Source organism: Heptranchias perlo, chromosome 2 (assembly GCF_035084215.1).
Source record: "Heptranchias perlo isolate sHepPer1 chromosome 2, sHepPer1.hap1, whole genome shotgun sequence".
Lineage (NCBI taxonomy): Eukaryota > Metazoa > Chordata > Chondrichthyes > Hexanchiformes > Hexanchidae > Heptranchias > Heptranchias perlo.
In genome coordinates this window covers 146,778,305-146,801,576 of record NC_090326.1, presented here as the reverse complement: position 1 = coordinate 146,801,576, position 23,272 = coordinate 146,778,305, and the positions used below count along the sequence as shown (strand labels likewise).

At 43.5% G+C, this 23,272-nt stretch overlaps 1 protein-coding gene across 3 annotated transcripts in view; it reads right to left on the bottom strand.

The window, feature by feature from the left end:
- LOC137344837 (extended synaptotagmin-2-like) overlaps positions 1–23,272 on the bottom strand; it is a 191,333-nt gene that overhangs the window by 74,608 nt on the left and 93,453 nt on the right. For all 3 annotated transcript variants that reach the window (XM_068008032.1, XM_068008038.1, XM_068008047.1), the window contains exons 5-6: positions 20,618–20,690; positions 19,639–19,728 (exon numbers count right to left, since the gene is read on the bottom strand). In XM_068008032.1, coding sequence (XP_067864133.1) covers positions 19,639–19,728; positions 20,618–20,690 — 163 coding nt within the window. The remainder of the gene's footprint in view (positions 1–19,638; positions 19,729–20,617; positions 20,691–23,272) is intronic.

The window sequence follows — 23,272 nt, the reverse complement described above, 5'->3', positions numbered from 1 at the left end:
ATTGACTCACTTTTAAAAGCTGTGTGCAAGATCAATATTCTATAACCAATGATGCATTTTAAGGTATGAGAAGACCTCAACATAAACATTATCATGGAGCCTAAAAATTCAACAATTGCTCCATTAGAGAATCAGTGCTCAAAAATATTTATAATTGTAAACAATTTTACAACACCAAGTTATAGTCCAACAAATTTGTTTTTAATTCCACAAGCTTTCGGAGGCTTCCTCCTTCGTCAGGTGAACGGTATACCGTTCACCTGACGAAGGAGGAAGCCTCCGAAAGCTTGTGGAATTAAAAATAAATTTGTTGGACTATAACTTGGTGTTGTAAAATTGTTTACAATTGTCAACCCCAGTCCATCACCGGCATCTCCACATCAAAAATATTTAATACATTTGACTGTTCAATGCTTCAAACCAGAACACAGCAAATTTACAAATTCTTCAAAAAATAAATCCGAAAAATGTGAAACACCTCACTGAGGCCCTTCAACTGAAAAACATTTCTGTCCTCTGGTTAACCGGTTAATCCACATTTCATCTCTGCTAGCACACCAAGGTCCAACTATTCTGTGTACATTAACAATTGTTTTTATTTCTGCTCTGCAAATCAACAAAACCCAGTTATTTTTTTTCATTTCAGTACCTTCACAAAGACCCTTGTTAAACTAACCATGACACCCAATTAGTTTAAGAAAAATCTAGCTTAAGAGCCAGCAATACAACACTGACAAATTAAAAGTATTCTCTCTCCTTTCCCATGACTCAGCAATCAAACCTTTTTGCAGCACCTGTGGCAATCTGCCACCAGACAGCTCTGAGGCCCTGCAAAAGCAGCATGAAACAGTACGATTTAGTGCCATCATGTTACTTAATGGGGATGACTGATTCAGTTTCTTTATCCAGCCCATTTATAGAAACTAATGTTGCTTTTACAATATTATGAGCCATCAATTATGAAGGTGTCCCTGTATTTTGTGCACTACCAAAGTCAGTATATGAATAATTAAGACATATACAGTAGACTCTTTTATAATGTGGCCGCTGAAATCCAAAGTGCATTTATAAAGGAGTCTCTTTATGCCGGCTCTCCAATATAAAAGGAGGCATAAATTATGGTTTTTGCTTAATGTGCATTATATCAGAGGTTGAAATGCATTAGATAGTCCAACTACTATCCCTCAGCACTATATACTAAAAATAAAACCACTCCATGTCGATGTGGATGTTAATTTTCACTTTGGATTAGAAATGACACATCACTGATTAATGCTATTCAACAACTTGATTTATTTAGCGCCTTTAATGTAGAAAGATGTCCCAAGGCACTTCTGGAAGGACATTCAAATCATCCTAATGCAGCAATGTAAAACTAAACAGCTATTTGACTATCCTCAGGTTGAGAATTTTCTGGTCTGCACCCAGAGTAATGAAGTTCCCAGGTGAGGAATGGTGTCAGTCAGCAGAAAAGCAAAGCACCCCTGACATAGTTCTAACGTGAGCTCGATTGCATCTCAGCAAAAACACCGCATCTCCACCTTTCTAACTGTGGTGAAATATAAAAACTGGGACCCGGACAGGTCAGAATGATCAAGTAGTGACAGTGAATCTATTGGAGACAGGATAAACACATTTCCAGACCTAATAACCAACCTAGCTCAAGCACAGAATTGAAATACACAGTTAGCATTCACTCCAATTAAACACAATGGAAATCCTAATCAATCCAGAACGTATGCCCTCACGGCTAATCAAGATTTAAAAGGTACCAAGTCAGACCTGGTACAAGTTCTACATTCACCAGTAACATAATGAGCTCAGTGGTAACATTCTTGCCTTTGAGTCAGAAGGCTGTGGGTTTAAGACCCACTTCTTGAGCACATAATCTGAATTTACAATCAGTGCAGTAACCAGTGGGTGTTGCTTTGTCCGAGATGACCTCTTGTGAATTAGATATTAAACCAAAGCCTGGTCTGAAGGCACTGAAAGAGACTAAAGAATTATTAATAAATTTAATAATGGCCCAGAATTTGCTGGAGCTTGCCTCACTGGTTAGACTTTTCCCCTCGTCCCTCAGCTGGAAAAATTTTTGCACCGCAAATTGCTGGAAGTGCAAGCTGATAACGAGGTCAACAGGGCATCTGGGACCTTGGTGAACGACAAGACCAACAGTCTATCTCCCTAACCAATGAGATTTAAGGAAAGAGAAAGAAACAGAGGAACGATGGAGAAGGAAATAGGGTGAACTAGAGTCAAATTAGGTACAAAAGAAGAACTAAAAAGAGAGGGAAAGAAAGATTGGATTGAGAGAGGGAGAAAGAGACAAAGGAAAAGTAAGAAAAACATTTTAAAATTAACAATTTTAAAAATCCCTAAGAATAATTTACTACCTGCAGGAATGAGATTCACGGTTTCAACTGTTCCCTTTCTGGGCCGGAGAGGTGGAGCGACATTGGAGGAATATAATTCTTGTTATTAAATGGGTCCTTATGCGGTTAAGTGCCAGCCCTAACTTTCTGCGGCGAGTTTAATTTGTACTTACGGCACAAATGTAGCAACTTCTTGAAACTCACGGGGAGGTTGATGGCAAGTTCCCGTTTTCGCAAGGCTAATGGTGGAGCGGCGCAAATCGTCCAGCGATCTGTGGCGATTCACAACTCACGCTGCATCTCTTCCTTGCCACAAATTGTGATACGATTTACACAGAATAAAGCGTCCGCATTAAACTCGCCATTATTTTTCCAGCAATTTCTGGGCCATTGTTATTGCAAACTGCGTAATGTTTATGAATTTTTAAAATTTTGTACAAACCTAGATTTTGGATGTTAGAAATTTCAGTTAGAGGAAAAAATATGGCAAATAAATACTTTTTCAGAAAAGATTTTGAGTGATTGGTGGAGATATTCACTAAAACAGTGGGTGTTACGTGATATTAAGTGTGATAGCTCTATCGAAGTACTACCTACAGGTGTAAAAGGTAAATCACAGAAAAATGTGGACATAGGAATTTTCAATGGAATGCACAAAGCACCAAATTTATTATATTACAAAGAATCATAGAATGGTTACAGCACAGGAGGCGGCCATTCGGCCTATCGAGCCCGTGCCGGCTCTTTGTAAGAGCAATCCAGTTAGTCCCATTCCCCTGTACCCCTGCAAATTTTTTCCCTTCAAGTATTTAATCCAACTCCTTTTTGAAAGCCACGACTGAATCTGCTTCCACCATCCTTTCAGGCAGCGCATTCCAGATCATAACTACTCAACTATACTTCATATAATATCCATATAAACAGTGAAACCATCTGTACAGTGCATCAACAGCATTGCTCTTTAAATGCAACTCGAAGTGAGGGTGTTCTAAATATACAAAAGGCATTACAAAAAGAAAGGGATCACGGGTAAGTACGTGTCAGACAAAGAACAGACTCATTGTTACATACAACATAAAATCCAGGCAAAAGGTTTTTTTTTGTTTATTCCAGGTTTATTTGGATGAATGCTCCCATTTTTAAGAACAGTTTCATGCAGTATGTACACCAAACCTCTCATAACAGATTGAGTACATTTATGCTTTTTGTACATGACCGCGTCAGCCAATTCCATAAAAATAAATCCAAGCCTAAAAAGCATTCCGAAAGAACATTTAATAGGACTTGACCTTTTTTGGAGTGATACTTATGCGAAGGAGACTCACTGTCTCCCAACTCCTAATCAGGGAAAGGCAGTTCTCGGACCCTGCTGACTCATGTTCAGATTAGGTCACAGGATCAACTGCAGAACATAAAATCAGCGCACTAAAAGGGCAGGAGAGACATAAAATGTGAGAGCCGCAAGATGATGAGTCAAATTTACTGATAAACAAAGGAATAGAACAGCAGTGGGAAACATTTAAACAGTGATTAATAGAGTCCAGGAGAAATATATCCCACTAAAAAGCAGGAACAAATTAGCCAGTAATGATACAACATAGATGGATAAAGAAATAAGAGCAAAATTGAAACTAAAGAAAAAGATAATGGAATCCTTAAAGAGGTAATAGAAAAACATATAGAAACCGAAAATATAATAAAAAAAAGTCAGCATGGATTTCAAAAGGGAATTCTTTGAAGAAGTAACAGAAAGGGGTGGACAAGGGTAATGCAGTAAATGTAATATATTTGGATTTTGAAAAGACTTTTGATAAGGTACCGCTTAGTGGACTCATGACTAACGTCAGAGCATGTGGAGTCAGGGGACAAGTAGCAGAATGGATAGTAAGCTGCCTACAAAACAGAAAACAGAGAGTAGAGGTTAAAGGTAGTTATTCAGACTGGGAAGTGGTGTTCCACAAGGATCGGTGCTGGGACCACTGTTGTTCACCATTTACATAAACGATTTGAACTCGGGAATCAGAAGTACAATCTCAAAATTTACAGACCACCAAATGGGGGGGGGGGGGGGGGTGTACAGTTAATACCAAGGAGGACTACGACAGTTAGCCTAACATCTGTGGTGGGTAAAATTTTGGAGTCTATTATTAAGGAGACAGTAACGGAACATTTAGATAAACATAATTTAATTGGACAAAGTCAGCATGGCTTTATGAAGGGGAAGTCATGTCTGACAAATTTACTTGAGTTCTTTGAGGACATAATGTACAGGGTGGATAAAGGGGAACCAGTGGACATAGTGTATTTAGACTTCCAGAAGGCATTCGACAAGGTGCCACATAAAAGATTATTGGTCAAGATAAAGAATCACTGGATTGGGGGTAATATTCTGGCATTGGTGGAGAATTGGTTATCTAACAGGAGGCAGAGAGTTGGGATAAATGGTACATTCTCGGACTGGCAACGTGTAGCCAGTGGTGTTCCACAGGGGTCGGTGCTGGGTCCCCAACTCTTTACAATCTATATTAACAATTTGGAGGAGGGGACCAAGTGTAACATATCAAAGTTTGCAGATGATACAAAGATGGGAGGGAAAGTAGAGAGTGAGGAGGACATAAAAAACATACAAGAGGATATAGACAGGCTGGGTGAGTGGGCGGAGAGTTGGCAGATGCAATACAATATTGGAAAATGTGAGGTCATGCACTTTGGCAGGAAAAATCAGAGAGCAAGTTATTATCTTAATGGCGAGAAACTGGAAAGTACTGCAGTACAAAGGGATCTGGGGGTCCTAGTGCAAGAAAATCAAAAAGTTAGTAGCAGGTGATCAAGGCGGCCAACGGAATGTTGGCTTTTATTGCTGGGGGATAGAATATAAAAACAGGGAGGTATTGCTGCAGTTATATAAGATTTTGGTGAGACCGCACCTGGAATACTGCATACAGTTTTGGTCTCCATACTTAAGAAAAGACATACTTGCTCTCGAGGCAGTACAAAGAAGGTTCACTCGGCTAATCCTGGGGATGAGGGGGTGGACATATGAGGAGAGGTTGAGTAGATTGGGACTCTACTCATTGGAGTTCAGAAGAATGAGAGGCGATCTTATTGAAACATATAAGATTGTGAAGGGGCTTGATCGGGTGGATGCGGTAAGGATGTTCCCAAGGATGGGTGAAACTAGAACTAGGGGGCATAATCTTAGAATAAGGGGCTGCTCTTTCAAAACTGAGATGAGGAGAAACTTCTTCACTCAGAGGGTAGTAGGTCTGTGGAATTTGCTGCCCCAGGAAGCTACATCATTAAATAAATTTAAAACAGAAATAGACAGTTTTCTAGAAGTAAAGGGAATTAGGGGTTACGGGGAGCGGGCAGGAAATTGGACATGAAGCTGAGTTCGGATCGGTCACGGCCCTGTGGGTGGCGGAGCAGGCCCAGGGGCTGAGTGGCCGGGTCCTGTTCCTACTTCTTGTGTTCTTTAGATTTGAGGTTAGGATCAGGTCAGCCATGATATTATTGAATGGCGGAGCAGGCTCGAGGGGCCGATTGGCCTACTCCTGCTCCTATTTCTTATATTCTTATGTTCTAAAATGCAGGAAGACATTAATAAATTTGCAGAATGGGCGTGTAATTGGCAAATGAATTTCAATATAGGTAAGCGTGATGTATTACATTTTGGTAGGAAGAATAAGGGGACCACATACTGTTTGGATAATAAGAGTCCAAATGTTGTAGAGAAGAGGGATCTAGGGGTTCAGATACACAAATCACTAAAAGTAGCGACGCAGGTTAATAAGGCCATAAAAAAAGCAAACCAAGTACTGGGGTTCATTTCTAGAGGGATGGAATTGAAAAACAGAGAAGTCGGGCCCGATTTTAGCAGGCCTGCGGGTTCCCAGCGGGTGGTCCTTCGGGAGCGTGGAAAACGCGGACGGCTAAATGAGTGCGCCCCCTGCGCGATCGCGGGATAATTGATCCCATTAAGCCGTGGTTACGGGTTCTCCGCTCCCCAGCTGCGTGCCGGCGGCCTGCGCATGCGCAGTAACGTTATCGCGATGGAGGAGCTCCACTTAAAGGGGCAGTCCCCCAAAGCCCCTCCTGCTTCAAGCAAGAGGCATCACAGCATGGCGCACACCAGGGGCAAGGCTGCGCCACGGTCCTCCGACTTCACGCTGCAGCTGCTTCTGGAGGGTGTGAGGAGGAGGAGGGACTCGCTGTTCCCGACGGACGGACGCAAGCGCCCTGGCTCCGTCACCAGGAAGGCATGGGCAGAGGTGGCGGCGGCGGTCAGCAGCAGGGCCAACACCACCAGGACATGGGAGCAGTGCCGAAAGCGATTCAATGACCTCACTAGGTCCGGCAAAGTGAGTACACTAACGCACCCTCCCACAACCCGTCCCCACCATCACGCCAAACACATCACAACCCCTCCTGCACAGCCACCACAGCGCTCCCGCAGCAATCCTCACAGCCACTCACTCACCATCCTCGCCGTGCCCGCAAGTACCCACCGTTCCTGTCCCCACTCGAACACTACCACACACCCCAATCCCCTGCAATGGGATGGGCATGTGGCACACGCATCCTCCCATCCATCTGCCCCACGCTCAACCCACCCACACCGATGCTTGAGGCGTCTCACTATGCAATCTGCACTCACTCACGCATCTGTGTTTTGCCTTGACAGTAGAAGAGATGCAAGAATGACCGAGAAAGGGCCCGCCGCACGTGCTGGAACTTACGGATGCAGAGGTGGAGGCGCTCGACATCAGCGGAACGCAACATTGCCTCTCCGTGGCGGATGGCGAGTCTGGCGCTGCAGAAACGGCCGGTAAGGGAAAGCTGACACTCAACACTCATGATCGTGAATGACCGTATCATCACCTGGCATCTGGCGCACCGCAACGTTTGTGCACATGCCTCATAGTGCCCTCTGTTCTCTTGCAGGGCCGTCTGCGAGCGCTGTGTGTGAGGAGGGCGATTCCTCAGAGGACATGCCGGTCTCTGAGGGTGCATCGTCACATATGAGCCAACCATCCACCAGCGCAGAGACAGGCACCTCGGTGGGTCCCCCTCGCCAACTAGTTGGGGTTGCACATGGTGATTCACCGCGCACGAGTGAGCATGAGCAGACCCTGGTGGCAGGGGCAGCCGCGGAGGGTCCGCGTCGGTGGGAGCACTCATCTCCAGGCTCTGCTCAGCCGGACCCAGATGCTGAACCCAGGGGGCCACCAGTCAAAAGGAGAGTCGTCGAGGGGCACCAGCACATTGCCGAGGTACTGGGAGAGGTGCCGCGCGCATTGTCCACAATTGCGCAGGCGATGGAGGAGTCCAACTCCTGCATGCGGGCATTGGTGGCGCAGGTACAGGAGGGTATCGGCGACAGTGTCGCGGGTAGGTGCGGGAGCGTTTGCGGTGGAGGACAGGCTGGCCTCCCTTGAGCGTCACGCACAGCTGAACATCGAGTCCATGCAGGCCCTGACAACGGCTGTACGGATTCAGGCTGAGCAACATTCCGCCGCCATAAACAGGTTGACGGATACACTAGGAGTGGCCTTGCAAGGCCTCACACACGCCATCCAAACTGTCGTCCAGTAGGGTGGAAGGGGTGATGTGGGCCGAGGCCACGAGAGGGATGATGGTGAACGGGGACATGGAAGTGGGGACGCTACTCAAGGTGCCCCCACGTCCCACCCGTTGCCCCCCTCTCAACCAGTACCCGCAATGGTGCCTTCTCTCCAGGTGGCCGAGTCTGCCCCTGCACAGGTGCAGGAGGAGCAGTCTGTGGAGGTGCCCTCATGGGCACCGAAACCTAGGGGCCGTCGGCCCAAAGCATCTACCCGGTCAGGGCAAGAACAGGAGCAACCTGCCACTACCTCTGCTGGAGCCACAGGGGTAGCACCACGTAGGGGTTCCCGTAAACGAAAGCCAAGGGCGTTATAAGCACAAAGGGAATGCACCAGGGTGTCTGTTCATTTATACACTTTTTGTTTATAGTCGTTCACCATGTACATATTAAACACAATCGTTCTCACCACTCCTGCCACCTCTCGTCCATTCTTCTGCGGCTTGTGCAATAGGTGCGTTCCGTGCGGCCCATCATGACGACGAACACCTGCTGCCGCCCATTGGGCACACTACCGTGGGTGCAGGGGTACTGGTGACACTCTTCTGTGGCGGGGGCTGGTATGGCCCCTCGTATGTGCAGGTGATGAGATGTGAACGCCTCAGACTGTCTGACTCTAGGAGAACCGTTGACGTATGAGTGCCTCCCTGGCCTGGCGTGCATCCCGGCTCGGCGCATGGGTCGTACGTCATCCTCACGCGCGGCCACGGCCACGGCCTCCTCCACCTCCACCTCCACCTCCACCTCCACCTCCACCTCCACCTCCACCTCCACCTCGTCCTCAATGTGGGTGGCGGGTGTGGATGGGGCCTCCTCCAGCGGCACCCCTCTCTGTTGGGCCATGTTGTGCAGGGCACAGCAGACAACTATGATTCTGCTCAATTGTAGACCTGATAGCAATGTGGCTGTCATTGTATCGACGCTGCGGCTCGGTGATGGGGTTCCTCAGAGGTGTCGTGAGCAACGTGTGCAGGGGATACCCCTTGTCGCCGAGGAGCCAGCCGTTGCCGGTGTTGGGTGCGTGGAAGAGGGGCGGGACGGTGGACTCCCTGAGGACGAAGGCATCGTGGCAGCTGCCGGGGTATCTAGCGCACACGTGTAGGAATCTCTGGCGGTGGTCACAGATGAGCTGGGCGTTCATGAAGTGATACCCCTTCCTGTTGATGAACAGCCCTGGCTCATGCGGAGGTGCCCGTATTGCGATGTGGGTGCAGTCGATTACACCCTGCACCCGTGGGAAGCCAGCCATGGCATGGAATCCAACCGCCCTCTCCATCTGGCTGCGCTCGTCCATGGCGAAGTTGATGTAGTGCGAGGCCCTGTGGAACAAACCATCGGTGACCTGCCTTATGCACTTGTGTGCAGACGACTGGCAGACCCCGGTGATGTCCCTGGTGGCACCCTGGAAGGATCCAGATGCGAAGAAGTTGAGGGCAGTGGTGACTTTGACGGCAACGGGTAGGAAGATGCTGCTTGGTCCATCCGGGAGCAGCTCGTCATTAAGGAGGCTGCAGATGTCGGCGACTACCTGGCGATTGACTCTGAGCCTCCGTATGCACTGCTCCTCGGAGAGGTCCATGAAGCTGAGCCTCGGTCTGTGGACCCTGTGCGGAGGGTAGTGCCTCCTGCGACGCAGCTCTCTGCGGTTGCCCTCCCTCCTGCTGTGCAGGTGGGTGTGCCGCAGCACCGTGTTGGGGGGCTCCACGTCGATGAGGCGGACGGCGTGGGCTGCTGGGGCTGGTGATGCTGTTCGTCCTCCGAGGATGTCGAAGCGGCCCCCATCTGGCAGGTGTTGGTCTGAGGGGTTGTGCACGGTAGGTAGGTGTTTCCTCGCACTGGGGCTGCGGTTCCACGTCGGTGTTTCTTCTGGCTTGGAGGGGGGTGGTGGAGGGCAGGCGTTGCCCTATGTGACGGAGTGGCCTCCTGCGTTGGTGAGGGGTCTCCCCCCCGCTGTGTAGTGCACCTTGGTAGCTGCCACAGGCTGCTGGCTGCAACACGTCCATTTGGAGTGAGACTGTTTCCCCCAGTATGTGAAACAGTCTGAGTTGAAGGTAAAATCCCACACTTCCTAATAAGACAGCTGAATCAGGTCATTTAATGACCTGAACAAGCAAAGTAAATACACTCAAGTGGCATCCCGCTGGCTTTAATTGCCTGCAGGATTCCCACCAGCAGGGGCTGCGCATGCAGCCCCACACCTCAGCGCGGAACCCGGAAGTGGCCGGGATCGCGGCGCAATCCGGTCACGCACCTGGAGATCGGGATTTTCGAGGCCCCCCCGCCAAGAACGCACCCGAAACCTGATGCTAAAATCGGGCCCGTTATGTTAAGCTTGTATAGAACCTTGGTAGACCACACTTGGAGTACTGTGCACACAGGGACACAGGAACAGGAGTAGGCCATTCAGACCCTCGTGCCTGCTCCGCCATTTAATAAGATCATGGCTGCTCTGTGATCTAACTCCATATACCTGCCTTCGGCCCATATCCCTTAATACCTTTGGTTGCCAAAAAGCGATCTCTCTCAGATTTAAAATTAGCAATTGAGCTAGTATCAATTGCCTTCTGGAAGTCCATATAAATAATATCCATTGACATTCCCCTGTCCACTACTTTAGTCACCTCTTCAAAAAATTCAATCAGGTTTGTCAGGCACGACCTACCTTTCACAAATCCATGCTGGCTCTCTCTGATTAACTGAAAATTCTCGAGGTGTTCAGTCACCCGATCCTTAATTATAGACTCCAGCATTTTCCCCACAACAGATGTTAGGCTAACTGGTCTATAATTCCCTGGTTTCCCTCTCTCTCCTTTCTTAAAAAGCAGAGTGACATGTGCAATTTTCCAATCTAGAGGGACTGTTCCTAAATCTAGAGAACTTTGAAAGATTATAGTTAGGGCATCTGCAATCTGCTCACCTACTTCCTTTAAAACCCTGGGATGGAAACCATCTGGTCCTGGGGATTTGTCACTCTTTAGTGCTACTATTTTCTTCATTACTGTTGTTTTACTTATGTTAAGAGTCCCTGTCCCCGATTCAATATTAGTTTTCTTGGGATTTCCAGCATGCAATCTTCTTTTTCTACTGTAAATACTGACGCAAAGTAATTATTCAATATGTCTGCCATTTCCCCATTGTCAATGACAATATCCCCACTTTCAGTTTTTAAGGGGCCAACACTGCTCCTGACCACCTGGGCTCCATATTATAAAAAGGATATAGAGGCACTGGAGAAGATACAAAAAAGATTTACTAGGATGATACCAGAACTGAGAGGCTATCCCTATCAGGAAAGATTGAGCAATCTGGGGCTCTTTTCTCTAGAAAAATGACTGAGGGTTGACCTGATAGATGTCTTTAAGATTATGAAAGGGTTTGATAGGTAGACGTAGAAAAGATGTTTCTACTTGCGGGGGAGACCAGAACTAGGGACCATAAATATAAGATAGTCACTAATAAATCCAATAGGGAATTCAGGAGAAACTTCTTTTCCCAGAGAGTGGTTAGAATATGGAACTCGCTAGCACAAGGAGTATTTGAGGCGATTAGCATAAATGCATTTAGGGAGAAGCTAGATAAACACGTGAGGGAGAAAGAAATAGAAGGAAATGCTGCTTGGGTTAGATGAAATAGGGAGGGTGGAGGCTCGTGTGGAGCAAAAACACCAGCATGGACCCGTATCTGTAGAGTACAATATATGTAAAGGAAACTGCACAACTTGGCACCAGACTCTGGATGCTCGAAGATGACACTCGGGGGGGAGTCAGAGATATGGTTCAAGTACTGCCCAATGAAGTTGGTACAAGAGGCTTATGAGGGAGGCCATGGATATACCAGGTATTATCTCTCTTCATTATTAAGAGATAGTAGCCTCCTCTTAGTAAAGATACCTGGGCACATCCATTAAAAATACTAATCATTTATAATTATACACAAATCTATATTTGGGATTAAGAATTTGCAGATTCATTATACATTGTCACAAATTACTAGAGGGTGAAAACAGACATACAGAGGTGGTGTGAAAGGCAAATCATAAAAATGCACAAACCTTTATCTTCAGTTGTTAGATTTATTGGCCAAGATTTTGTTGTGGCAGGGCATCTAAACGCATCTTGCCATTAGTTACACTGGCCCTTGCCCGTTTAGGTTTTTAAGTTTTCTTGCGTGGCAAGTTACTGAAAGAGCGAGTTGATAACGTTGTAGTGAGCGAAACAGGGCATCTGGGACCTGAGTGAACAGGGCAACCAACTGTGTACCTCCTTAACCAATCAGATTGAAGGATTGTGAAATTAACAGCACAATGACTGAGAAGGAAGTATCAATTAGAGTGGATGAATTCAATGTCAAATCAGGTACAGAGAGAGAAATAATGGGAGAGAAAGAAAGATTGGATTGAGAGAAAAAAAAAGAGACAAAGGAAAAGTTAAATATATAATTTTAAATTTTACATTTTTAAAATCAACAATTAAAACCTGAAGGTGAGAGACTCCACACTTGTAATAGTTAATTTTCATTGACAGTAATTAACACTTATATTGTTAAAAGGGTACTTAGACTGGACTGGAATAGACAAGACTTAACTTTCTGTGGTGAGTTTAGTTCATGTCTATCACGCAAATACAGCAACTTCACGCCGTTCAATGCATTTTAATGGTGAGGCAGTTGGTGAGATGCCGTTATCATGAAACTAACGGCGGAGCAGCACAACTTGGACAGCAACTTTTGGATATTTGAGTTTAACTGTGCATCTGCCCCTCGCCTGAAGTTGCTGAACCATTTGCACATAAATAACAGTGAGTGCCATTAGCCTCAGTTATTTTGACCTGGGCCAATATATTTGGAAAATTGTAAAATTTTCACTAAAAGTGCACAAGATGTGTTAGTTGCCATCTTGAAGACAGATCCTGCAGTGAATACTACTCTCAGAATTCCTTTAACTCCTTTAACCATATTCCAAGCTACAATTTCCCAGCAACTTAACCATACCAAAATGTCAAGTAAGAGTGAATACTTTTATCTTTAAGAGTTTTAAGCTGGCTTTCTTGTTATTGAAAATTCTAAGTCAGTGACAAGCAATCCATTTAAAGCCATTTCATTTTCAGTCAACGCTGCGTCTCATTCTACCGTGTAACCATTTATCTAATAAGCAACTGAGGCTCCAGTAACGTGCTTAAGATTTTCTTTAGTTTTCCTTGCTGCTTGCTCTTTCGCAGTCTAAAGCTAGTACTATAACCCAAAATTGCCCACGGTATTTTAACTATTAGTGCAGTACTGCCCACAGCAATCACTGCGTCTTTACTTAACTAAATTAAACTTAATGGAACCAGACCAGTCATAGTGATTACTATACTGGCCTTGTTCACACTCAAATTAAATCTGGGAGTCTGAAATTAATTACACTTGACTGCGGACAAACATGCACAGAAATGGCTTTTCTAGTTAAGTGAAACATTTGCATGGACTTGCACAATTGATGCTAAGCATTTACATCCCGTGATTCAATCAAAACTCATTAGCAATTTCAGTTGACATCAAGCAGCTTGTTCCATTGAAGCAAGAACCCAAAATATACTGGAAGGAATGAGACATATTCCATGCTAAAGAAAATGTAGCAATTCACATGAATATAATTCTCCTTTAAAAATATTCACCTTTACTGTAAGGGGAGAAGCTTTACAAATTTTCAATTCGCAAACCCAACCCATAATTATTTGGAGGAAATATATCATTCCCTAGTAGGGCTAGTGACTGGCAAATGAGGTTTAACTTGGAAAAGTGCAATGTTATGCATGTGGGCAGGGTGAATGCTGAGCATGCATACACCCTTCAGGAAAAAGCATTAAAGCAGAAGAAGAAAGTAAGAAATCTGGGAATTCTAGTACACAGATCTCTAAAGGTTCACGAGCAATGCCCTGAAGCAATAGCTAGAGTGAGTAGGGTGTTGGGGTGCATTTATCGGACAATTGACTATAAGATATAGCAGACTATTTTGTCCTGGTACACGACCTTGGTCAGGCCTCAGTTATAATACTATGTCCAGTTTTGGTCTCCTCGCATGGTGGGTGATATTGAGGCTTTAGAAAGGGTGCAGAGGAGGGCCACTTGATTAATTCCCAGTTTGAAGCATCTGTGTTATCAAGGTAGGCTAAAAGAGCTGAGACTCTACACTTCAGAGAAGCGTAGACTTAGGGGTGATCTGATCGAGGTTTATAAGATGATGTGGGGAATAGATTGTGCTCAAATAAATTAAATAGGTTAGGGAGGACCAGGGGTCCCAATTTTAAGTTGTATAAGACCAGATCTAGGTTAGATTTTAGGAGGTGGTTCTTGTTCCAGAGAATAGTGGCACTCGAACAGGCTGCTGGCTCATGTGGTGGACACCGATTTACTGAATTCCTTCAAGCGAGAGCAGGACCTGTTTCTGGCTGGGGCGGAGATCACCTTAAACAAAAGGCGGAGATCACCTTTTGTTCAAGGTGATCTCCGCCCCAGCCAGAAACTCTGTGTAGAGTTATCAGGGCCTGAGTGAACACCTGGACTAGTTTTGATTGCCTAAGGGGAGTCAGAGAGGAATTTCCCAGATTCTCCCCCGCACCCCCGCCCAATTGGCCTGTGTTTTTAAATCTGGTTTTTCGCCTCTCCCAGGAGATCACATGGTTTCGGGTGGGGTGGAGTGTAAATATTGTGATGCACAAGTTACCACAATAGTGTGGAACAGTCTGGATAGACCAGAGGGTCTTTTGCTATCTGTCATTATTCGTATATTTGTAAATGCTCCATAACCAGTATATAAGCCATACAGACCAGAATGTCCCAATTTAACAACCATTCCGAGCTGAATTAGCTGATCCCAGCCGGAGCAAGAGCAGAAGTGTAACAATTTGCCTCAGCACGCACAGCTGAAAAAGGAATAAAGGAGTTTACAAATGTTCCTACTCATAATCACTATTTAATAATCCCTGTTACAAAGTCCAGGAGTGTAGAGCAAGGAACAGGATCCAGACCATCTGCAATGTCCTCCATGGTTGAATTGTCTTTCAACTATCATTGAACAAACACACACACACACACACACACACACACACACACAAACAGCCATTTGGGAAAATGTACCAGCTTGCTCCTGGCATCTATGCAACTGTACCTCAGGAAGATTCAACATCTTCAGGAGAGATGGGAAGAAATATGGGCACTGAAGGGCGGGTGGGGGAAAATAGCAAAACAAAGATTTGCTTTGATGTCCATCAATTTCCATTAAAACAAGATTCTAGCTACTATATGTTGCTGTACTACAATGTTATCGCCAGTGGCACCCGCCGCCAAGGAGAGTGGGTGGAAAGGCTGGCTCTTCACTGGGTCTTTCTGGCTACTGGCCTTAGAAAAACCAGCAAGTTTACTTGGTGTTACCGTCGGCTAAGGGGGTCAGAGAGGAATTTCCCAGATTCTCTCTTCCCCCTCCCCCCCCACCCTAATTAGCCCGTGTTTTTAAATCTGGTTTCTCACCTCTCCCAGGAGATCACATGGTGGGGTGGGGTGGAGTGGAAATATTGTGATGCACAAGTTACCACAATTTTGTGGGACAGTCAGGACCCTGCATCAGCTTATACTTCTTAAATAAGCATTCACTTCACATGATACAGAACTGATGATGTTTCAAAATCGCTTGATAGCCCACAATTTGTCATTTCCTTCCTAAATAACTTCTCATTTTTATTTCACTGTAGTAAATATTGAAAACTGTAATCTGCATGGAAAGTAATGCTTTAACTCTAAGAAGTCAACTGACTTGATTTCAAATGTACTCAATTAGTGATGCTCATAATTGAATTATTCCAGAAACGGATTTACAGCACACACTCATTTAACAACATTTGATAAACCAGGTTCAAAAAGAATGACTGCGTGAGGGAACTCAGCACTTGGACAGTTCTGGCTAATTAATTATATATTGAAGTACTCCTGTCAGCACAAGAACAGGTTGGGCAATTTGGGATGGGTACTGGAGGTTAAGCAGGTTTCAATCATGACAAGCCTTTACAATGCTGCCAGCACAGCTACAGGGTAAACCAATGTCTGCAATGGACTTCTTTGCTACTAGGCATGGTAAAAGTCAGTAATTGGTAAATGATCTGAAACCTCTCCACTGAACAGTTTTTCCTCCTGGGTATTTTCTCCCATCTCCTTTACCTCTCCTAAAGGTGTTGAGGTTGTTGGGGTTGAAAAATTTAAATTCTGCATGCCTGACAGCCTACAGCCATTGCTCTTTTGAGCTTGATCATATACCCATGCTAATTACCAAAGGCCAGTCTCATCCATGCAGTTAGATCACTGTCACCATTTGTCTCAATAGAGAAGATGGGCAAAGGCCTAATGTCACAGACATTATACAAAATATGGTCTTCCAGGTACGACACAAAGTGGAAACCTTAGATTAATTGATCATTTTTTTAATCAGAACAGAGAAGGTCGAAAAGGAGGAGGATCAAAAAGAGTCATTCAACATTAGGCATTGTTCTGGAAGGACAAATAGTGAAAGACAGCTTCTAATAATTGGTGAACACTTAACAAGGGGGCATAAGAGTCAGGATTATCACAGAAGAAATATTTGAACGTGGCAGGGCAAATTGATATGGCAGTTAAGAAAGTGTTTGGGATACTTGGCTTTGTAAACAAAGGCATTGAATACAAAAACAATGAAGTCATGCTAAACTGTTACAAATGACTGGTTAGGCCTCAGCTGGAGTATTGAGTAAATTCTGGGCACCACACTTTAGGAAGTATGTCAAGGTCTTAGACAGGGTACAGAGGAAGTTTACCAGGATGATACCAGGGATGAGGGATTTCAGTTATGTGGAGAGATTGGAGAATCTGGGATTGTTCTCCTTCGAACAGAGATGGTTAAGGGGAGACCTGATAGAGGTATTCAAAATTAAGGCAGGTTTTGATAGCGCAAGTAGGGAGAAACTGTTTCCTCTGGCAAGTGGGTCAGTAACCAGAGGTCATAGATTTAAAATAATTGGCAAAAGAACTAGAGGGGAAATGAGGAGAATTTTTTTTCACACAGAGGGTTGTTAAAATCTGGAACGCACTACCTGAAAGGGTGGCGGAAGCAGACTCTATAGCAACTTTCAAAAGGCAATTGGATATGTACTCAAAAGAGGACTAATTTGCAGGGTTATGGGGACAAAGCTGGGGTGTGGGACAAAATTGGGCAGCTCTTTCAAAGAGCCGGCACAGGCACGAGGAGCTGAATGGCTCCTTCTATGCTGTAAGATTCTATGATTCTATAAGAACGAAAGGGGAAGTTAGGAGAATTCTTCTTCATATGGAGTATTATTAGGACATGGAGTTCTTTTCCACAAGTGTCTCATGAGACAGATGCTATACTATAAATTAAAATGGAACTAGATAAGATTTTGAAAAGGAAGAATATAAATGGGGGAAGAGCAAGGAAAATAGAATAGATTAGCAGCTCCATTTGAAGAGTTAGCACCAATGTCACAATGGGTGAAATGGCATCCTTCTGAGTTGTAACTTTTATGATTCCTAAAACAGTTGTATGACATTATGGAGGGAATGTGTTAAGTTTTTTTTAAAAACAATTCTGAATGGATGAGCGGGAATGGGCTGAATAAACTTAGTGACCTGTATCTACCTTGTGAATGTCAGAGGACTGAACCCAGTACCTGGGACAAATATTTAACTGAATGGTAATTCATTACTTGCAGAATCTGTCTTTACATACACTGAATATTTTTGTTCAGTATACGTACCCAGTTGCAGACAGATCACTGATTCGTTCTCAGTTCTGTGCTTGTATCATTAATCCTTCAGTGTATGCACCATCACATGAGGGAGTGCACTGAGTGACTGGCACCGTCGGCAAAAAAGCAGGGCCCAAACCTGAATAAAACCAGCTCCATGAAGTTCAAACCAATTGTAAATATATTTTATTGGGGGAAAAAAAGATATCCAGGGGTTCATTTTGTTTTAAAATGAATTATATGTAAAATTTGCTTTCAAAATGTATGAGGTAATATGTAGCCTTGTTCGGATTATTGAAATCTCTTTTAGCAATCTAGTATTTTCTGTTTTAAATTAGATCTAAAAGGATGTACATATTCATTGCTGTAAACAGTTATAGCAACAATAGCAGATTAAAGTGCATTTCTACAATAAAGTAGAATCAAAGGGACTGTTGTGGATTGTGTAAGCATTTAACTGCCTAAACGCTTTAATGTTCCTTTTTCCAAATAACTAGATAATTCTATATGGACTCTGCTTCAACAACGACTTGTGGCACAGAATTTGAAATTATAACCACTCTGTGTAAAAACATTGTTAAACCTACCTTTCAATTCTTTTTGATTATCTTAACTTTGTGCCTCATCATTATTGTCTCACCAACTAGTGGAAACAATCTTTCACTACCCTACCATACCCCTTCATAATCTTAGAAGATTAGACGTGTTTTTTCAACCAAAAACAAACATTCCACAAAAACTATTTCTACTATAATGGCAAATGGCATTTAATTTAGATAAATGTAGTGCCATGCATGTCATTTGCTGGGAACAATACTGAAAGAGGTTGAGAGAGAAAAAGATCTTGGTGTTATTGTGCACAGATCATTAAAGGTTCATGATCAATATAGAGAAACTGCAGCTAAAGCTAACAGGGTATTGGGTTGTATTGATAGAATTTTCAGTATAAATCAAAAATACCATTTTGACACTATAATGGTCGCTGGTCAGACATCTTCTAGAGTACTGTGCCCAGTTTTGTTCCCCCCCTACATGGTGGGTGATATAGTGGCCTTGGAAAAGGTCCAGAGACGGGCTGGAAGAATGATTCCTAGCTACATAGATGGGCTCAAGGACCTTGGTCCTATTTACTTTAGAGCAGTGTAGACTTAGAGGTGACCTGATAGAGGTTTATAATATAGTTAAAGGCCTGGGTAGCGTCCCCATTGATAGATTATTCCAGTTTATCAGACTGGGGGGGAGGGGGGGGGAGGGAGATCAAGGGACACAAGTTTAAACTATGGAAGAGTAGGAATAGACTGGGTGTTAGGTGGTTCTTCTGTTCTCAGAGAATTATGAGCCTCTGGAAAGCATTGCCGGCTGGTGTGGTGGGTGCTGACTCTCTGTATGCCTTTAAGAGGCAGCTGGACCGGTTCCTGACTGGGGCAGAGATTGCATCATTTGGAAGTTAAGTATCTTTTTAGATAACACTTGGTCCATGTGATCTCCTGGACTGGTTTTGATCGCCTGAGGGGGCCGGAGAGGAATTTCCCAGAGTATTTTTTCCTTACTGACCCTGGGTTTTTTTGCCTCTCCCAGGAGATTATATGTCTGCGGGGGGTGGGGGGGGGGGGGGGGGGGAAGAGTTGGGAGGGGGTGGGAAGAAGTGTTTAGCCATGGTGGTCCGGCCATCATGATGTGCAGCAGACTTGATGGACCAGCTGGTCTTTTCCTGCCTGTTAATTTCGTATGTTCGTATAAGCACATAAAATAACCACGCTATTGTGCAGATGTGAGGACATGTAAGGAACAGTAGTTGGTATAGGGAGGAAACATTTCTGTTTCAAACATGAGCTCCAATGCAAAATGAGTCCTCGGAGCTGATAGTTATACTCACAGGCCTGCGGAGAAAGAAGAGGGATAGTGCTCCAACCAGTGGCATGTCACCAATCAGGGGCTCCAGGATCACTCGAACGATACCATTAAGCTGCAAATATAATAAAAGGATTATAATTTCAGAAAAGAATCCTCAACTTTCACAGATTAGAGAATAGCTGAACTATACTAAAGATATCCAAAATTCTCATCAGGATTTTATATATTAAAGTCACAGGGCTACAACACTAAATATCCTAAAATTCAAAGTTGTCACTTACAAATCCTCATATTTGGGGGTGGAAGCATGATTTTATTTTTCTTTACAGGAAATTAGGCCTACGTGGATGTGGCATTCAGGTTTTGTTTAAATATACACATGAAAATGCAACAAAAAGGACTAAGTACACTTATGAGGAAAGTTTTACAAGTGACAAAATCACAAGAAAGCTATAGGTCATCTTCTTTTAAGCTTTTTCTGAAATAGTACAATAGGCAAAATAAAGTGGAAAGCCTAATCCTCAACGCCTTAAATGTTATTTTCTTTCTATTTTACAATTCCATGCAATAAGGCATCTCAAAATTTCATGGGTGGCCACAAGGAATCAGAGTGAGTCACTAGAACACTGGAATATATGAACAAAAAGCCCATTTAGCCCATCAAGACCATTCCTTCTACAGACCACAATCTACCCCACCACAGATCCTCCCCTAACCATAATATCTCCCAAGGGAAACAAATACATAAATGTTCTGATCCCCAAAGATAATCAAGCAAAACTCTACAATTGACCCTTTCCCCCAACTCTAGAATTAAAGCCTGACTGACTGCTCTTTCATTCCATTGTTGTACAATTCATACTTAAATTTAACGCAAGAATGAGGTACATAAAGCGAGTCCAGAACAGTTAATCACCTCTCCTCAAAGACTATCCATTATATCTATATTTCAAAAGCGGCCAGAGAGCTATTTGAAGAGCTCTGGAGTATAAAACACCTACCTGTATACTTTTCACACCAGCTCTGCAAAAGTACCTCTTGATCTCGAGGTCTATCTCACAGTTTCCAACGTAACTGTGAAGATGAGAAGAAACACTGATAAAATCTTTTGGCACGTTGCTTACACAGTCATCAATCTGGACTTCTGCAGAAAACTTCAGGATGTTTACAACGTAAAAAGGAGGCACAGCATACACTTCACCAGCAACAGCAACTTACTGCTATAAGAACAAATTATGAAAGTCTTTGTACAAGCGAAAGAACATATTTCACAGTTCCTCGCAAATGTTCTTTATTCATGGATGTGAATAATCCCTCAGCTCTTTGGTCTCTTTGAATTCTAGAGCTTGATGCATAAATATGAACCCACTAAGAACTGAAACCAACGCTCGCTCCAACAGAATACAGTGCTGCAAATAGCACATTACTGTGTCTGCAGGTATTTCAGCAATATTGACTTTTTTTAATATTACCTTATTTAATTCAAATCTGACCACAACAATGCATACAATTTCTTGTGTTTTTTTCTGAATAGGGTGGGGAATGCTAGCGTTGGCAAAATTTTTCTTCAAGTTTTTGTATACAATATCAGCAGTTATTTCTAGGTTCTAGAAGATGTTTGAAACAGGGCACAGACTCTTCCACTCTATTTCAATCCCTATGTCAGAAGAGTACCTCTCATCGCACTCGTGTGCTATTTCCCCATGACAGCCATCCTTGTGACTGCGTTTGGAATACCAATTTATTGCCAAAAAAACTCAAGTATCATTCTCACATTTTCCTTCCATCCTTTGTGTCAGCGCTATGCTCACCTCTCCTCCTGACAGCCCAGTAAAGTGATTTCCTCACACATAAATTTCAAGACAAACCAGAATTCTACCTGTTGGACCATAACACCGTTAAACTTCAGGTTCTTCCCTAGAGAGTCTACCAACCAAATTCACAACTATCCACAATGGCAAGTCACCTTGGTGGGCTTGACACAATTACAGTAGCAACAGCAGTGAAATTGTAGCAGAGATGTACTGAACAATCCACATTTGATTTGCACCAGGTATCTGATACAGGGCGGTGTCATCTTCTGAGCACAGCACTGCTGTCCATCCTTGCCTCCAATACACTTAGATTCAGACCTATACAACATGTGTCAAAAACTGCTGGCATCAAACCTCATACATGCATACTTAAAAGGTTTCATCTAATAATTGAGACTACTCTGAAAGCAGTGAACAGCACATATTATAAACTATGTGTTCAAGACTGTAATTCACTCTCACAATGAAGAGATTTATTTACCCTTGCCTTGTAATACAACCAATGTTTTTACTTAAAGGCATAATTAATAAACATGATCTGCAGCAATTACAGTGCAGATTTGACAGTCTTATTTTACTGATTAACAAAATAATGCAACCCGTAAAACTCAAGTGCACAAATACACACACTCGCACATGGTTGGAATTTTGACCACCAGTGAACTATAACATTAGGTTAATTAGATTGCAGTGTTCACAGTTTCAAAGCATAATATATTTGTGCTGCACCTAATTAAAAAGCAGAGGAGGTTTTATTCCATGATTACTACTGCAATACAACAAACCTAACCATGAGCTGTGGGGCTATGTGACAATTGTGGATAGGTCATTCTGTTGGGCCAAACAGATATTTTTGTGAAATACTTGAAATGTACTAATTTAGAACACAAAATTAAATGTATAAAATCTACACAAACCCAAATGAAACTCCAAATTGAAAATCTTATTTGCATACAAACAATTCTGCCTCACATTGCATACAAGTAGACTGATTTCTAGATCAGTATGCTTCTAGTCATAAAAGGAAAGGAACATTGTTTGATTTAGTTCTGGGAAATAAAGTGGGACAAAGAACTGGTGTGAGAATTGGAAAATAGCAACCACAACATAGGTTCAATGTAAAATTACAAAAAGACAACGAGGAGTCAACGATGTGGGTACTGGACTAGAAAATGACGAAGTTCAATGTAATAATACTGGGACAAAAGCAAAATACTGCAGATACTGAAAATCTGAAATAAAAACAGAAAACGCTGGAAACACTCAGCTGGTCAGGCAGCATCTGTGGAGAGAGAAACAGTCAACGTTTCAGGTCAATGATCTTTCATCAGAACGTGATAGCGAAATTTACTGAAGCAGCTTGACTGTAAAAGGCTTCAGAATGACAGACAAGTTAGCAGAACGTGCAGACAGGTGACAGATACAGTTTAGTGTGAAGTGATACATTTTGGGAGGAAGAACAAAGAATAGGAATAAGGGATATATATATTGAGTAGAGAAAGATACAGGGCTATTGTAAGAAAGCAGGGCAGTGGGTTTTTTTGGATTGCTCTAGCAAAAGGGCTGGCATAGATATGTTGGGCTAAATGGCTTCCTTCTGTGCTATAAACTTCTATGTTTCTATTTCGCAGCTCATCATAGTTTCATTAAAAAAAAGACGGTTCATGGTTAAAGTGGTCTTGATAAGGACAGGTGATAATAAACATCCTCGACATTGAGGCAGCATTTAACTGAGCATGATATCAGAGAACCTAGTAAAACTAAGGTCAATGGGGGGAACCTTCTAGACATACCCAACACACAGGAAGATGGCTCTGGTTATCCTAGGCCAATCGTCACAAA